The sequence below is a fragment of the Etheostoma cragini genome, chromosome 12 (genome assembly GCF_013103735.1).
Source record: "Etheostoma cragini isolate CJK2018 chromosome 12, CSU_Ecrag_1.0, whole genome shotgun sequence".
NCBI lineage: Eukaryota > Metazoa > Chordata > Actinopteri > Perciformes > Percidae > Etheostoma > Etheostoma cragini.
The window spans coordinates 1,381,966-1,397,748 of record NC_048418.1 but is presented as its reverse complement, the minus strand read 5'-3'; the positions used below and the strand labels follow the sequence as shown (position 1 = coordinate 1,397,748).

The window sequence follows — 15,783 nt, the reverse complement described above, 5'->3', positions numbered from 1 at the left end:
ATGGTTACCTGGTCCTCAGATCTCTGCAGGGTAAATCCAGACAGCTAGCTAGACTATCTGTCCAATCTGAGTTTTTTGCTGCACGACTAAAGCAACTTTTAAACGCACACACGTTCCAGCAAAACAACGTCCTTCCTGAGACTATTTAGCAGCGGCCCCGTGGTAGTGTGAGATTGAGAGTTGAGCTAAACGGGATTGGTAACCTCGGGCTGAATGGTGTGCAGGGGGGATGACGCAGGGAGGCCCCTAATGGAAGACTTTACCACATTGTACTGCTATGCTGAGTGAAATTGTTATCCCTATAACTGCTGGTGTAAATAAATATCAAAGACCAAACTCGGTTTCAGTTCTCAACTCTCTTCTTTTTGTTTCACTCTCAAAAAACCCTCTGCTGCAACGGAAACATCCACAACATAGTCTGAATGTGCCTTTAGTACCTCATACAACCTCACTTCTAAACATCCAAACTATCCCTTAAAAAGCCCTGCTGTGGTCCATTGAATCCTAAAGTGAGTCAAGGTGAGCCCCTGTCCGTCCTGGGGGGGCGTCAGGTGTTTTTCAACAGCAGCCCTTATGGTTTAAGTGATAGAGACCATATGCATGAGGATCAGAGTCTTTTTCTCAGAACCAGACTGACTTCATCTCCCCTTCCTCTTTTCCATTGTGAGATAAAGTAATTACATAGAGGAATGTGTGATGATAAGGAGAGAGGTGTGTGTGAAATTCAATATGTCTCTCACCTCATCTTGCTTAATCCAACACTTCAGCAGATGATATCCATCATGGTGAGATCATTAAAAGTTCATTTTCAGACAGTACTGATGTTCTCTGACAAATCTTCATCACTGGATATCTTTGCTACCCATCGGGCCGTCATTACACGGGGACTCTAATCTAATCAGAACTACCTGGAGATTAGAAATGACCGCAATTTGTGTGTGTTTTCGGTCAATACCTCAGAAATCACAAGAACCTGCGGCATTTATCGACGTCAGCGAGACAGGAAAATTAAACATCTGGTTTGTTTTTTTGAATAAAACACACCATGCTCATATCTCCGTGCACTACACCTCGGAAATGCCATAATGGGTAAAGAGACAGGCCTGAAGTCAACAGTCAACACACTTTTACTAAAATAGTTCACCGAAACGTGTTTCAAGGAGAAGTCGGACGTGTAGCCGTTGAATCCCCGTCTGAAATCCACAAAGGTCAGTTTAAAAGATTTGTCAGATTTTCAGAGACTCTAGTCCCGCCCATCCCGCCCAAGGCCCGGACTGGCCATTCAGAGCATTGGGTGACCGGTGATTTTGGCCAACATTAGTGTCTTTTACGAAGTGGAACCCTAGGAACCCTAACCCTAAAGATATTAGTATGATATGAAACAACACAACCGAAGGAATTCAGGGGTACCGACTGTTTCATGCTAGCATGACGCGCTAAATAACGCTCCAAAGATTCATTTTAGCAATGGAAAAACTGGTATGGCCTTTTGAAAGGGGTTCATACCTCATACAATACACGTGTTAGTTTTTGCCAACTCTAAAATGGTCTATTTGAATATTTCTGCATGTTTGGGTGTCTCCTCGTTTCCGGGTTAGCCCTCCACCAATCAGATTGGTCAGTTGAGTTCAACTGCCGGCAGTGCCCGCCTTCCAGCTGATGTCAGGTCAACTCAGGTCAGGTCGGCCAAAACGAAGGCCAACGGACCCCCCCCCGGACACACCAAACAGACCTGAGTCCCCGACCTCGCCAGAACGTCCGACGGCCCATTATCAGGTTGGTGTGTCACGGCCCTTACGCGCTTTTTGGCCGTACCAACGTAATTTGATCGGTCTACACATCACGAGAGAGACATGTAAGCCAAAACAAGTCGGACGACTCGCTTCTACAAAGTAGAACATGATAGCCAACCAGATAAGCAATGGCAAAACAAATGCAAGGATTTAACGGAACATAAAGTGCACCTAAAGTTTATCAAACCTTTTCCTATCTGAAGAAATAGGAACAACCCTACTGGTTGAGCATAAATTTCAGATACATGTGTAATACATGGAAAATGAACACACTTTGACAGCTAAGAGTAAATGGGAATTACACTAAATAAAATATAGAATCTGAAAAGGTGCTGCCAATAGCCACTTAGTACTTTTGCCTTTTTATAATTGTCTGCCAGAATGGAGTATTCACTGAATGCAAACTGGCCATTTGTGGTCTCCACACACTATAAGGGAGAGAGACATGAATGGAAGTTAAACTTGTGCAGATTTCTGTTGAATATGAATGAAGACGTGTGGCCTGTGTGTCAAATCAATAACATATCAGCCACAGAAAACACACAAGCCTCATTATAATGAAGATGATTGGACGGCGTTTTGGGGAATCAGATGACCTCAATTAAATATGTGTGCCTCAGTTCATGTAGATGACATGTCGACCCTTTTACCAGTCTATTTTAGGGACGATCTCAGCTCACTTCTGTGGAAAAGACCATGTAATTACTCCAGGTGTTGAAAGAGAGATCTGCAACCTGAACTGGGCCTGAAAGGGCTTTTGAATTTGGTAAATTATCGGGTACATTTTAATGTCCACACTGTGGGTTTAGGTCAGGTTTGAGCCTAAAATAACAATGTTGCTATTGGAAATCAAATGCTACGCTGTGTTCCACTCACCATGATGGATACTGATCTATGTCAGTCACGTGGTGAAGACATTCTCGTTTCCAAACTTGCCCAATGTCGTTATTTCTTTCCACCTAAAGACCAAGTACTCAGTTATGATGCGGTTGCTTGCTGGTTTATGGATCTGTTTGCATTCTGCTTGGTGAAACTAATGTTTCTTGAGAGCTACAATCATTAGAAAGGTGGATTTCCCAATCCTGATGTGTGTGATGAGTGAGACTCAGCCATATTCAAATACCATCCAAAGTCAACCACATAAGGCCCAACAATAGTGCATAAACAAGACAATTCAGCAGCGGTTTTGTGGAGCTGACGGAGAGTTCCCACATCTTCTAGAATCAATACTTCTGTTTCATGCCTTACGCTACATTTACACGCTACCGTTTTTAAGCAGCGGTTTGAGCCAAAAGTGATCTCCATGCGGTGTTTTCAGCTCTAGTGCAAAAACTAATCTCTGTTTAAACTAACACGCCCAAACCAAAATATCTCCTCATCATTCTCCTATACTGGGCATAAACACTGCCGTTAGTAGCTTAGTCTCAGAGAATGAGACGTCACTGTTAACACTGAATCAGCCGGAGAAACGTCGGACGAGCCCCAGATGTGAGGTCCATCTAAAGGCAGTCCAGGAAAGCAACTGGGTCAAAACAGGAAAACATTGCTTGGTAAAGCTTTGAAGAAAAACTTTATATATCCCCCATAGATTTCCACCATAAGCGGCTTATAATGTACAAAAACATATTTTTCAAAGTAGGGTATTACATCCTGCTTTTCTAGAGATTCCATAAAAAGACATGATGATTCCTTAATCAAAAAATTCAAAGCCAATATGACATATTCTGCACTACACCCTGTTCCCTGTAATTCATCCTGACACGTCTGCTATCTGAGAAAACTCCGGGATCTCAGACTCAGTCTCTTAATACTTGACTCTGTTTTGGGACCATCCAGAAAAGAGGCTCTTTATCGGAATAGTTGATCTTATTCTTGCTAGGCCACTTCAGAACGTCAACGAGATCCCAGCTCTCAACCCTCTGAAGATACAAGGACTCAAACGGGGGACTGTTGCCAAAGTTATGAGCCGCGCTGCCATAATTGTTTTGTCGTGCACGGCCCTGAGGAAGCACTGAGTCTAAAGGGCAGCTGCTTTCATCGCTGACATTGCTCTGTGATATCGATGTGATGTAGCCCGGAGCAGTGGTTGGCTGTATGGGGGCAGCAGTATGTGGTAACATGTATGTATGATCCATATTAACACCAGAACACCAGGCAGCTCTTAAAGGCCCGGACTGGCCATTGAGAGCATTCGGTGACCGGTGATTTTGGCCAACATTAGTGTCTTTTACGAAGTGGAACCCTAGGAACCCTAACCCTAAAGATATTAGTATGATATGAAACAACACAACCGGAGGAATTCAGGGGTACCGACTGTTTCATGCTAGCATGACGCGCTAAATAACGCTCCAAAGATTCATTTTAGCAATGGAAAAACTGGTATGGCCTTTTGAAAGGGGTTCCTTGACATCTCCCCTCCAGATATCTGAATGAAAATAGGTTATTCGGGAAGTTACAGGTCTCTCCTTTGCATAAATACCCACTAGATGCTAATCCAACGCAGACTGGGCGAAAGTCATGCAGTTATTCTCATACAATACACGTGTTCGTTTTTGCCAACTCTAAAATGGTCTATTTGAATATTTCTGCATGTTTGGGTGTCTGAACAGTCTTATAGTTGCATAAAGGGGGTCTAACTGGAAAGCTGAGACTTATGTGGATTAAATATGCCCCATTGTATTCACGTGTGATGATATTAGTCCCCTTATTGCCATGTCATTGTTGTGAATCCACTTCCTTGAAACTTTACCTCACTATATAAAATGGGCTGTTTTGACACTGAGGATAATAACTACCTCATGACACTTTAAAACCACTAACTACAGACCAAGGGCATTAAGAAGATGTAATAACTAGACCAAAAGGTGGTTTATAAAAGACAGAAGTCCTGGCAATCCAATTGCCAAAAACAAAATGCAATTTGTGTCAGAAATCTCCAAATATCAAATGTTTTTTAAACCAAATCCCACCATGGATTATTCTATGCTGTTCTTCAAGGTCGTGGTCTTGTCCTACTGTGGTATTTTGGAGATTTCCAACCATTAATATCAATTCTTGAACCATTTATGTAACCAAGCACATAATAATCAATACCAAATCTGTGATAGAAACGCTCTCAGTCCAAAATTTGCTGCAACAGGATATGAGACATAATTGAGCATGGGAATGGGTATTATAATAGAAAAGAGAGAAAAGGTTACAGCACATGTGGGCTGTTGTAAATGCGTGGGTATGGTCCTTGACTGCTGTTAGATTTCTGGCCTGAATTATTAGCCCAGTCCGGCACTGACAAAACATATTTGTCTCATCGAAATGCCAACATATGATACCAGGAAAAGGGCAAGTGGAGGTGGGGGAGGGGGGGGGAGGTGCCGTAATATCGGAGGATATTCATGTGCTAGATGTCTCATATGTGTGGTAGTGTGACAGATTAATTTATACTTTAGAGCCAGGAAGTATAATTCATTGCAACATGACTCGTTTGGAACTGGTCCGAGCCGCTATGTGAACCACAAACACGCTTCAGGGCTGATCTGGACCAAGTGTAGTACGAATTCAAATGTCTTGACTAACTATTGGACACATTCAGAGTCTTGAACCTTGGTATATTGTCAATTGGTGTTGAATCCTTCGTACATCTTTAATGGGAACATACTGGAGCTGCGATGTGGCACAGACGGGTAAACCACCTTTTATCATGTCGAACATTTAAGGGATTCTCTTCAGCAGACATGAAAGCAGCACCAACACAGGCGGAAACCAAAACAGAATCGTGGAAACTGCTACATTACTTTTTGGCCTAGAATTCACGGCGATGAGACACTCCTGACTGGGTCTTCTGAGGAAACACATAACCTGCTTTGAGGTGAAAGCACTGTGACAGTGCTGTGCATCATGGGAGCCAGCAGGCACACAAACAAGCATGAAAGAGGTAAAGACAGAGCCACTCAGCCGGTACAGAGAGCCTTCACAAAAATGGGAGCCTGATTTCAGGGCTCGTCTTACTGGACTCACAGGTCCTTCAAAACCCAGCGCCGCATGCATCTTCTGGGCTTGAGAATGGCAATAAGTCCTGGATGACGGCCCTTCCCATTTACCTTCCTCCACAGCGATGCAGAGGAAGGTCTGGCTAGTCCACACAGCATTCTGTGATGGGAGAAAACATGATCTGGTTTATTGGCATTTCTTCTAACCTATCACAATCGTGCAAAGCGGCGGACAGAGCCACGGTGCCGCTGCTAAATAGCCTCTGGAAGGAGCTTCTTGTGGTTGAATGCGTGTACGTTCAAAATTAGTTTTAGCCGTGCAACAGAAAACTCAGATTGGACAGATAGTCTAGCTAGCTGTCTGGATTTACCCTGCAGAGATCTGAGGACCAGGTAACCATAGTCCTCAGATTGGACAGATAGTCTAGCTAGCTGTCTGGATTTACCCTGCAGAGACCTGAGGACCAGGTAACCATAGTCCTCAGATTGGACAGATAGTCTAGCTAGCTGTCTGGATTTACCCTGCAGAGATCTGAGGATCTAAATCCACCAGAGGTAAGAACGATAATACAAAGAAAGAGAAACAGAAAACAATCCAAGAAATAATACCTAGTCAATATTGACTGTTTTAGTGGCCTGGCCAATGTGCAGCATCCCTAAGCTCCTATGTATTGTAGAAGTCATTCAAGGTTACAGACAGATTGTCACACACTGTTTTTGCATATTGCGAATACAATTTAAATGCACGCCCTTTTTCTATTTTTGACTCGCTCCTCTTCCTCTATTATTTCCACTCTGTCTGACACACAAACAGCCTAATAATCTACCTTGTTGTCAACCCAGTGATGGTAAAAAGTGAGTCAGACTAACAGGACGAGGGGACAGGGAGACAGGGACTCGGAGGACAGGAAACCACCGGAGAGGGAGAAGTTCCGCTCCGAGCAGCAGAGCCAAGCGACAACATAAAAGACAATTCAAAACTCCTCCGTGAAGCCTTTGATATGCAAAGAGACCATCTTTGAAAAGGGAACTGCCCTGACAGGCTTTCATTATGCCAGAAACAAAGAATTGGCACTTTCAGAAAAAAGAACAAAAAAACATGCCTCTGATTCCAAACGCTTGGTTACATCGAATGCTGTAAGCTGCTGACAGGCCTGCAACAGAGGGGAGCTGAACATCTCCATGTATATATACACACACAAACACACACAATCACACACACACAAACACACACACAAGGTAACGGCAAGTTCACTGCTAGCTCATGGCTGCAGGAGATTAAACAAAAGGCTGTCACAAGCGGAGAGAAAAGACTAATTTCACGGTGTACCAAATATTGTTTTACAGAACATGTTTGTTAAGATGGAGGTTTTTAATCCCACGGTGCGATGAAGTGCAGAGCATGACAACAGGGCTTGAATCACGAGCAGGGGCGGAACTTACGTTCTGCTTCCCGACGATGTTGTCGAAGGGGAGCTCGGGGCTCCAGGACGCCTCGTTGAAGGTGGTGCTGCTGGCGCGGCGGTCCGCCGAGCTGGCCGAGTCCTTCATGATGTCCTCGGGCAGGCTGAGCGTGCTCTCCTCCGGCTGCTTGATGAGGTACGTCTCGATGTTGTGACGGCGCAGGAAGTCGTTGCGGTCCTTCCCGTGACCCTCCTCCACCTCGTAGTCGCCGTTCAGACAGTCCAACGCCGCTTTGGAGATGTGGATCCTCCTGGAACGGGGACAGGGAGAGGCCAGTCGAACTGCTTTAAGTACCTTTTGCTTTTGCTTTTTGTTGTTGTGATTAACAATTTTTACAACAACTCAACATGCCCCGACCCCTTCGTCATCACCACCCACCCAGACTAAAATCAAGAAAAGATGACTACTAACTAAGTAGCAACAAAAAAGACAATACGTCATCAACCAAATAAACACATGTATACCTCGCAACACCATTAGCCCATCATACAGGTCTCGACCCAGCACAAAGCTTCTTAGGAGTCCTCCAGGAAGCTCCAGTACTTTCTCCATTTTCTAGTATAAACATCAAATCTGGCAACGTGTTTATATATATATCATTTTTCTAAATGCCACCACATTGGCCATCTAACGAGCCCACACCTGGACAGGCAGAAGTTTTTCAAAATCATCTGTTTAGTTTAAACAATCCCGGCAGATTTGTTTAACCAGCTCCTCCCTTGAGTTCACAGACATGCGTCCTGGATGGCTGGTTACAGAGTCGGCAGGTTACAGCCCGAAAACAGAGACACCTTCAGCCGGAGCGGAGCAGATAATCAGTGACCCGTGCAGGCGTGAACCAAATGTGTCAGGTCAGGTCAGAGACTGTCAGCCAACCTAACAGTGAACACACACACACACACGTGTAGAGTATAGCCAGCGAAGCGTGGATACATGCCTGATCGCACGCATGGCCACTCCTACCAGACGCTTATTTCTCCACGCTGGACACAAAGCGGTCCAAATTCTCCTCTTGACTCTCTCTCTCTCTGATTGAAAGAGACAGGATGAGTGTGAAAAACGGTAGTAATTGCAGCCAATCTGTGGGTGTGTGTATGTGTTTGTGTGTGTGTATGTGTGTGTGTGTGTGTGTGTGTGTATGTGTATGTGTATGTGTCACTATCTCTGTCCATGTGCTTGATCGCGTGTCTCACTGGGAGAAGTCAAGGCAGACAAAATCCCCATGAACCTGGCTGTTTTATTTTGAAATCTTCTTTATTTTTAAAGACAAGTAAAGTATCCGCCTGCCCTGTGGTCTTCCTGTATGTGATCACCTGCCTGGGTTGTCACATTCGCTCACGTCTTGCGTAAGAAATAGAGGAGACGCTCCACACCCCAGTATCTGCAGACCGATCGGTTAACACAGGCACCCAGAATTAAAAAAAGCAGCGCTACGCGGCTATACGCGCCCACTGTAAAAGGTTATTCATGTTAGAAAACATATTGGAAGGGATCGGATGTGTCGGATGAGATGGACTTATGAAACATCTGGCGTTCACAGATCTTCTGTCGGTGGTGTAAGAGCTGTGGCTTAACCCATCCATGTTGTTATACAACTGAGACCTCAAAGGCCAGGGCCGGGGCTACAGCGTGGCTCCCAGTTAAAACCGCCAGTTAGAGAACTAATCCCAGGCTGGGACTCAGGTTAGAGAACTAATCCCAGGCTGGGACTCAGGTTAGAGAACTAATCCCAGGCTGGGACTCAGGTTAGAGAACTAATCCCAGGCTGGGACTCAGGTTAGAGAACTAATCCCAGGCTGGGACTCAGGTTAGAGAACTAATCCCAGGCTGGGACTCAGGTTAGAGATCTAATCCCAGGCTGGGACTCAGGTTAGAGAACTAATCCCATGCTGGGACTCAGGTTAGAGAACTAATCCCATGCTGGGACTCAGGTTAGAGAACTAATCCCAGGCTGGGACTCAGGTTAGAGAACTAATCCCAGGCTTGGACTCAGGTTAGAGAACTAATCCCATGCTGGGACTCAGGTTAGAGAACTAATCCCAGGCTTGGACTCAGGTTAGAGAACTAATCCCAGGCTTGGACTCAGGTTAGAGAACTAATCCCAGGCTTGGACTCAGGTTAGAGAACTAACGCAACCACACGGAATCTGTCCCATAACACTTTGATTTCCATAATTCCAGAAAGAGATTTCCATTTCCATGGCTTTTAAACTTCTATTTTGAAGGAATAATCTCCCTTTATGGGAGTGTCCTTGCACACTGAACATGATACAGGTCATTGGTTTTTGAAGAGACTTTTGTTATATTAGAAGATTCAGGCGCGTTCTCACTTATCACTTATGATTTGTTATTTATTCATGATTCTCATTTCCTATTTCTTCCTTCGGTCCGGTCTTCAGGCTCCTCCGTCGCCACCACCGGAGTCCATCGGGGGGGGTCTGATGGTTCTCTACCCCTATACTCTGTACGAAATATTCGTATAGCAATGGAGTCTAATCGCCAAAGACTTTGTACATTTTATTGAGCTGTACAATAAACCTCATTTGCATATCTGCAAACACGTCTCTCCTGATTGAATTGTTTTTGTGTTTTTCAGCGTCGGTTGTGTCTTCACAACCAACTGACGCTGACTTTAATCAGACTTCACACAGCTCCCTCTGGAGACACGACTGTAAAGTGTTCCCAAAAATGTTTTACTCATTCCTTCATTTAAATAAAAACAACCAAACATACACAAAAAAACTACTGCTAAAACAAAAAGAACACAAAGTCAAAACAGCTCTGTAACTAAAACATTTAAGCAAGCAACCAATGGTATTCTCACATTGTTGTTGTTCTGTTCACTCGTTCATTAAAAGGCAGAACATTCCCAGAGACCTTTGGGGGGTACTCACCCCGGGATCCCTCCAGACTCCAGTTTGTTGGCGATGTCGACGTCCCAGGACCAGACGTCAAACTGCCACTTCCTGAGTCCCAGCACGCCGCACAGCACCGAGCCCGAGTGGATCCCGATCCGCATGTCGATGTCGTGTTTCGTACGTGATCTCACGTATCTGGAAGAAGAAGAAGAAGAAGAAACGGAAAGATCCATCAGAACGATCAAATGTCTGTCGGTGTTTTCCTAAGAGACGTTATCTTCGGCTTCGGAAAACACAGATCGACATTTTTCACCATCTAATAAACTAGTCAGTCAATTATTTTCTCGATTGGTTGTTTGGTCTCTAAAATGTCTGAATGGGAAATGTGGATCAGAGTTTGCTAAAAAGCCCAAAAAGATGTCCTCAAATGTCTCGTTTTGTCCAGAGGAGAGAAGAAACTAGAACATATTCACGTTTAGAAATCACAGAAATCACAGTTGGGATCACAGAAGTTTTTATTTATAAATGACTCAAAACCGATGATCGATTAACAAAGTAGTTTGCGATTAATTTAATAGTTAACAACTAATGGATTCATCTTAGCAGCTCCAACATGCACCGACACTGGTGTAGTCCAAGATGTTGAACACTAATAATATTTTCTTGTAATTCAAATTAAGCTTTAACTTGAAAAAAGTGAAATAGGGCATAAAGGTCAAAATGAATATTTAATGATGACCATGTATATTGTACCACAATATAAAATATGTTTATTTCTTTAGTGTATTTTCTTCTTTTAAACTATTCCAGGGTAACTTTGGGTCACTGTGCACAACGCAGTGTCTGTGTGCATTAATTCAGAAAATTAATAAACATGAAATTGACCTTCGGCTCACCAGAACACAGATAACGCTGACAGGCAAACAATGTTCATAACTCACCAAGAAATGAGCAACACACATTTCACAGGTATCAGCGAGCTCGAAAAATAAGGCGGAAAAAACATTTCACACCTGTTAATACATTAGTTTCTCATTTCATACGTTATTATCCCGGAACATAATAAAAAGCCGGGCAACCTGAGGCTGAAAAAAAGAGCAAACGTCGGGCTGTCGCACCCGTCCTTGCCTCCAGGCCACCTTTCATGCTTCAAAACAGCAGTGATGAATGTGAGGTGAAAGGCATTGTGGGAGTTCGTGACAGGTGCTTAAAGTCAGTCGAGGGCTGAACGACGCCCGGGGGCTGGAAATGAACTCACGACAAACAGTTAATCATGACAATGGAGATGGATGATAACACCAACTCCTGCTGTTTATCATCAGAGTGCACATGCCGGATGCCTTATGTTCGAAAACTCCTATTACTGCTGTTAATGTTGTGGTTTGGGGTTTTGTTTTGGATTCATTTTCTCTATTGGTCTTGTGTTTGTGTCCCTTCTCCCCGGTCTTGTGTTGTCTCGTGTTCCCCTGAGAGTCTGTATCTTCTGTTTCCTGTTTTATGTTGAAGTCGGGTTTTTGTCTCGTCTCGCCTCTGGTTTCACTTCCTGTGTCTTCTCGCTCTTGTTCCAGTCGTGTCCCAGAGAGTCCCAGAGAGTTGTCCCCTGTGCTGTTCCTCTGTTTTTTGAGGTTGACTTCCCTTTGGACCAGTTTTGGACTCCCCCTTAGGATCTTTTGGATTTTGTTGATCCTGGACTTTGCCTGCTCCATTTGCGCGCCGTGTTTTTTCCCTGGTCTTTGTTTAATAAATTCTGGTTTACCCTCGCCGACCTGCCCGCTGCCCTCATCTCTGCATTTTGGGTCCTATCCTCGTATAACAGTAACAGTTAAACTTCCCTAATAAGAACCTTTTTCAATATAGGATTCAATACGTATTATTGATCAACCACCCTTCAAAAAGTGTAAATGTGTTTGTGTATGAATGCATCTGTTTCTATGATGTGTAAATAATAATGTGTAGATAACTGAAGCATAAGATTTACCAAAGGATAAAAGTAGAGAAAGGGGGTCGGACCTGATAGGTTGTTTATCAACTTCTTCCTTCTCGTTTTGAACATGGGACATTTTTTCGTTTTGTTTTAATGACTTTCAATTTTGGAAGACTGTGCTCAGAAGTACATGGCTTTATTTATCTGTTATTTTATATATATATATATATATATATATATATATATATATGCATGAATCCATGCATATATATGCATGCAACATCTTTTATTTTAATGTTGTTGTTTTTTTTTAAATGTTCAAATAAACTATTAAACTAAACTAATTGATCAGCCACCCAGAATCATGAAAAGGGGCACCTGCCAACCTGGATCCTGGATCCAGGAAGCCACACAGTTTTTCAACCTCAGCTGTGTGAGTGTGATGTTTTTATATCTCGTCGTTCTCTGCTTTTAATCATTCAAGTCAGTCTTTTTGTAAGTGCTTTTACCTAAAATTATTGTACAATAAAGGATTTAACGTGTGACAACAGCTGACCTCATTATTTGCACCAGCAAGAGTTGGAAAGGGCTTCAGATTGCATCCAGTGGCATTATTTGTGGACAGATTGCCACTACAATACTGTTAAATTAACATTTTTGAATTTTTACTTGCAGAATTTTAAATAAAAATATTTGCAGAAATAGAATGTAATTCTCTAAAATGGACACTTGTTGGTCTGAGCTCTGGGTTACCTTGACTTCGTCACAATGTGTTAACTGAAGCAGCCAAACAATTGGAGCAAAAACTAACATGTTCACAGATACTGTGTGGATTTTCCACCATGACGACATCAGACATTTGATAGATGTACAGTATGTCAGCACAGGGACTGAGAGGCAAGATCTTGAAACAGAAAGTCCAGTTTTCAACTCTCAACCCGAGCAATCTGACTTTGATTTGGCAATCAGAGTTCTGTCCAAGGAAGAAGACTAGAAAACCAGCACTGATGTATAGGAGACAAAACTAAGCTCTTACTAAATCCAGGATATTCAGCAAAAATATCAAAGTCACAGACACACTGCAACTTATATTGGGTAAAGCGGCCTCCCTGTCCATTCTGTCTGCTAGCAAACAGCAGAAAAACGTCTTAAAGCTGCTCTGTGGTGCAACGCACTACCAAAATAACTCTAAACTAAGTTAAATAACTGAAAAATTGAGTCTTTATGAAAACAAAAGCTGATACAGACTTGAGGAATCAGTAAGGCACTAAGCTGACGTTACGTATGACACAACATATGCAGCTAGCATTTTGTTACAAAGACCAAAACCATATGTCAGTCTAAAAACCATCTTAATATCTATAAGTTAAGCTAAAGCATTGTTTTACCTAGTCAAGTATAAGATGTCAGATGTAGGCCAACTTTATTTCTGTAAGTTAAACTAAATCATTTTGTTACCAGACGATAAATGATGTGGCGCGGTGGTCAACGTTAAGGTGGAGTTAGCAAGCTAATGTTAGCCAATGTTAGCTAACATTGGCTAACATCAACGTTAAGGTGGAGTTAGCAAGCTAATGTTAGCCAATGTTAGCTAACATTGGCTGGCTTGCTGGTTCTGCCGTGCTGTTATGCTGCATCGGTTACAGAGAATGACCCTAACCCTAACAGTGGGCTGGGTCTAACGCTAGCGGGCTACTGACCCACTGCCACTGGGTCTAACGCTAGCGGGCTACTGACCCACTGCCACTGGGTCTAACGCTAGCGGGCTACTGACCCACTTCCATTGTCTTCACGGTACACTTTCACCAACACTGTCCTTTGTCAGTCTGAACCCCTGCAGACCCCTGTTCTCCTCTGTATTCTTACTTCTTTTAATTAATGATAAAAATTAATCGTTTAAGCAATGTGTCCCAAGCTGCACTCACTCGTGCAGCACAGAGTGCTCGCCTGTAAGCAGCTCACCATATTGCCTTAATAGTATACAGTACAAATCTCACAGCTTATCCACCACTAATCCCACTTTTTCCCTCATGTCAGTCCTCCTCTCCTCCCTCACTGTCACGCTGAAACTGATGCAATGGAGCCAAAATGCTCCAGCTGCAAAGAAGATAATCGAAATGGAAGAAAAAAAGGCCTCAGGCTTTAAAATGCCAGGGTCAGTGAGCCTTTTCACAAGTAAGAGTGATTGTGTGTTGTAAGGGAGTGATTGGATGATTGGAGACTTTATTTCTGCTGCATACCTCCTTTCTTACATAAACTGAAGATTACACAGTTATTTATGTGTCAGGATTCATGAGCTTATAACATCTGTAAATCCCTGTTGTGTAATCACAAAATATGACGCCATCACTGAAAATATCCCATTGATGTATGGATATGTGATATGGTTGCTAAGACTGCAACCCTTTTCTTGTTATAGTTTTATGACTTGCAAACAAAATATGTCTAATTCAGGGGTGAGCAACCAATCAAAAGAGCTATTTTTGTCATTGAAAATTAAAGAAATCAGTCTGAAGATGCTAAACTAATTTAAGCTCAATTATAATGGTAACAGTCCATTAGGTCTAAACTAGCCTATCAACATTACTAATAGGTATTCATGAGCGTTTTAAATATTGATGTTTGTTGCCATTTTTATTGCCTTGTCTTTTTAACATTCAATCCCATTCTTAAAAGCACATTTATACTGCTTTCTCAAAATTGCCTTCTCTCTCTCATCCCCAGAAAGATACTTACAAATGCTGTGTGCTTGTCTTTAAATATTAATTTTTTGGGATTTGGGATCCATAGCTAATCCATGGAAACTCAAGACCGCTATCAAGGTTCGGCAAAATTAGTAGGACAGGCACCGTAGGCTGTGGTGCGCATTTGTACTTGACTGAATTGTTATGTAGACGCTGGTTGCCGACCCCTGGTCTAACTTAATGTTTGCAGGTAGTTGGCCTAGCTACAGTTCAACCAGTCTGCCATTGCCAGACCTTCCTCCACAGCGCCGCGGAGGAGGGTCTGGGTAGTCCACACAGCATTCCTATATGGGAGAAAAACATTCTCTAGTTTATTGGCTTTCCAGCGCTTAGAGCCGTACGGAGCAACGGTGCCTCTGCAAAATAGCCTCTGGAAGGAAGTGGTTTTGGTGGAACATGTGCACGAAAGGGAGGCGAGTTCTGGAATTTAAATGGCAGTCGAGTGTGTGATGAGAATTTTACCTAAAAAGAAGATAAATATAATTCAGGTCTAGCTTAGTTCAGAACATCAACCAAAAGAAAGGTGATGGACATTCGGCCGAAAATGAGGGAGCGATCTTAATATCAAGAACTCTTTGAACCTTTTAACTGTATTTGTTACTGGTATTCTGTAGAAGCACAGCCAGGGGCAAAGGCTTGCAAATGCAAATAAAGCAGGCCAGGGGCTTCAGATCAAAAACCTGGCATTTCAGTTTGACTTGCACTTCCAGAGGATGCAATTTTCAGAGTAAATGTAGAAAATATGCTCCTTATAGATGCAAACTTGCCTGGGAGTCATCATATCTTTAAGTTTTGACAGTTGTCAGAACATCCCTGGATACAATGCAAACAGGGACTGATAATGATTTGGTAGTATGTGTAAATCAACAATATTAAACTTCATTAACTTATTTTTGTGTTGGACCAGGGTTTCTGCAGGTTATGTACCAAGTCAAATTTAAGACATTTTAAGACCTTTAAAGACCACCGAATGAATTCATCATTCAACATCAACCACAACACAAATTCATTTGTT

At 42.8% G+C, this 15,783-nt stretch overlaps 1 protein-coding gene across 1 annotated transcript in view; it reads right to left on the bottom strand.

The window, feature by feature from the left end:
- Positions 1–15,783, bottom strand: part of adcy8 (adenylate cyclase 8 (brain)) — a 66,867-nt gene that overhangs the window by 33,683 nt on the left and 17,401 nt on the right. Inside the window, exons 8-9 of the mRNA XM_034887382.1 lie at positions 10,137–10,295; positions 7,223–7,493 (exon numbers count right to left, since the gene is read on the bottom strand). Coding sequence (XP_034743273.1) covers positions 7,223–7,493; positions 10,137–10,295 — 430 coding nt within the window. The remainder of the gene's footprint in view (positions 1–7,222; positions 7,494–10,136; positions 10,296–15,783) is intronic.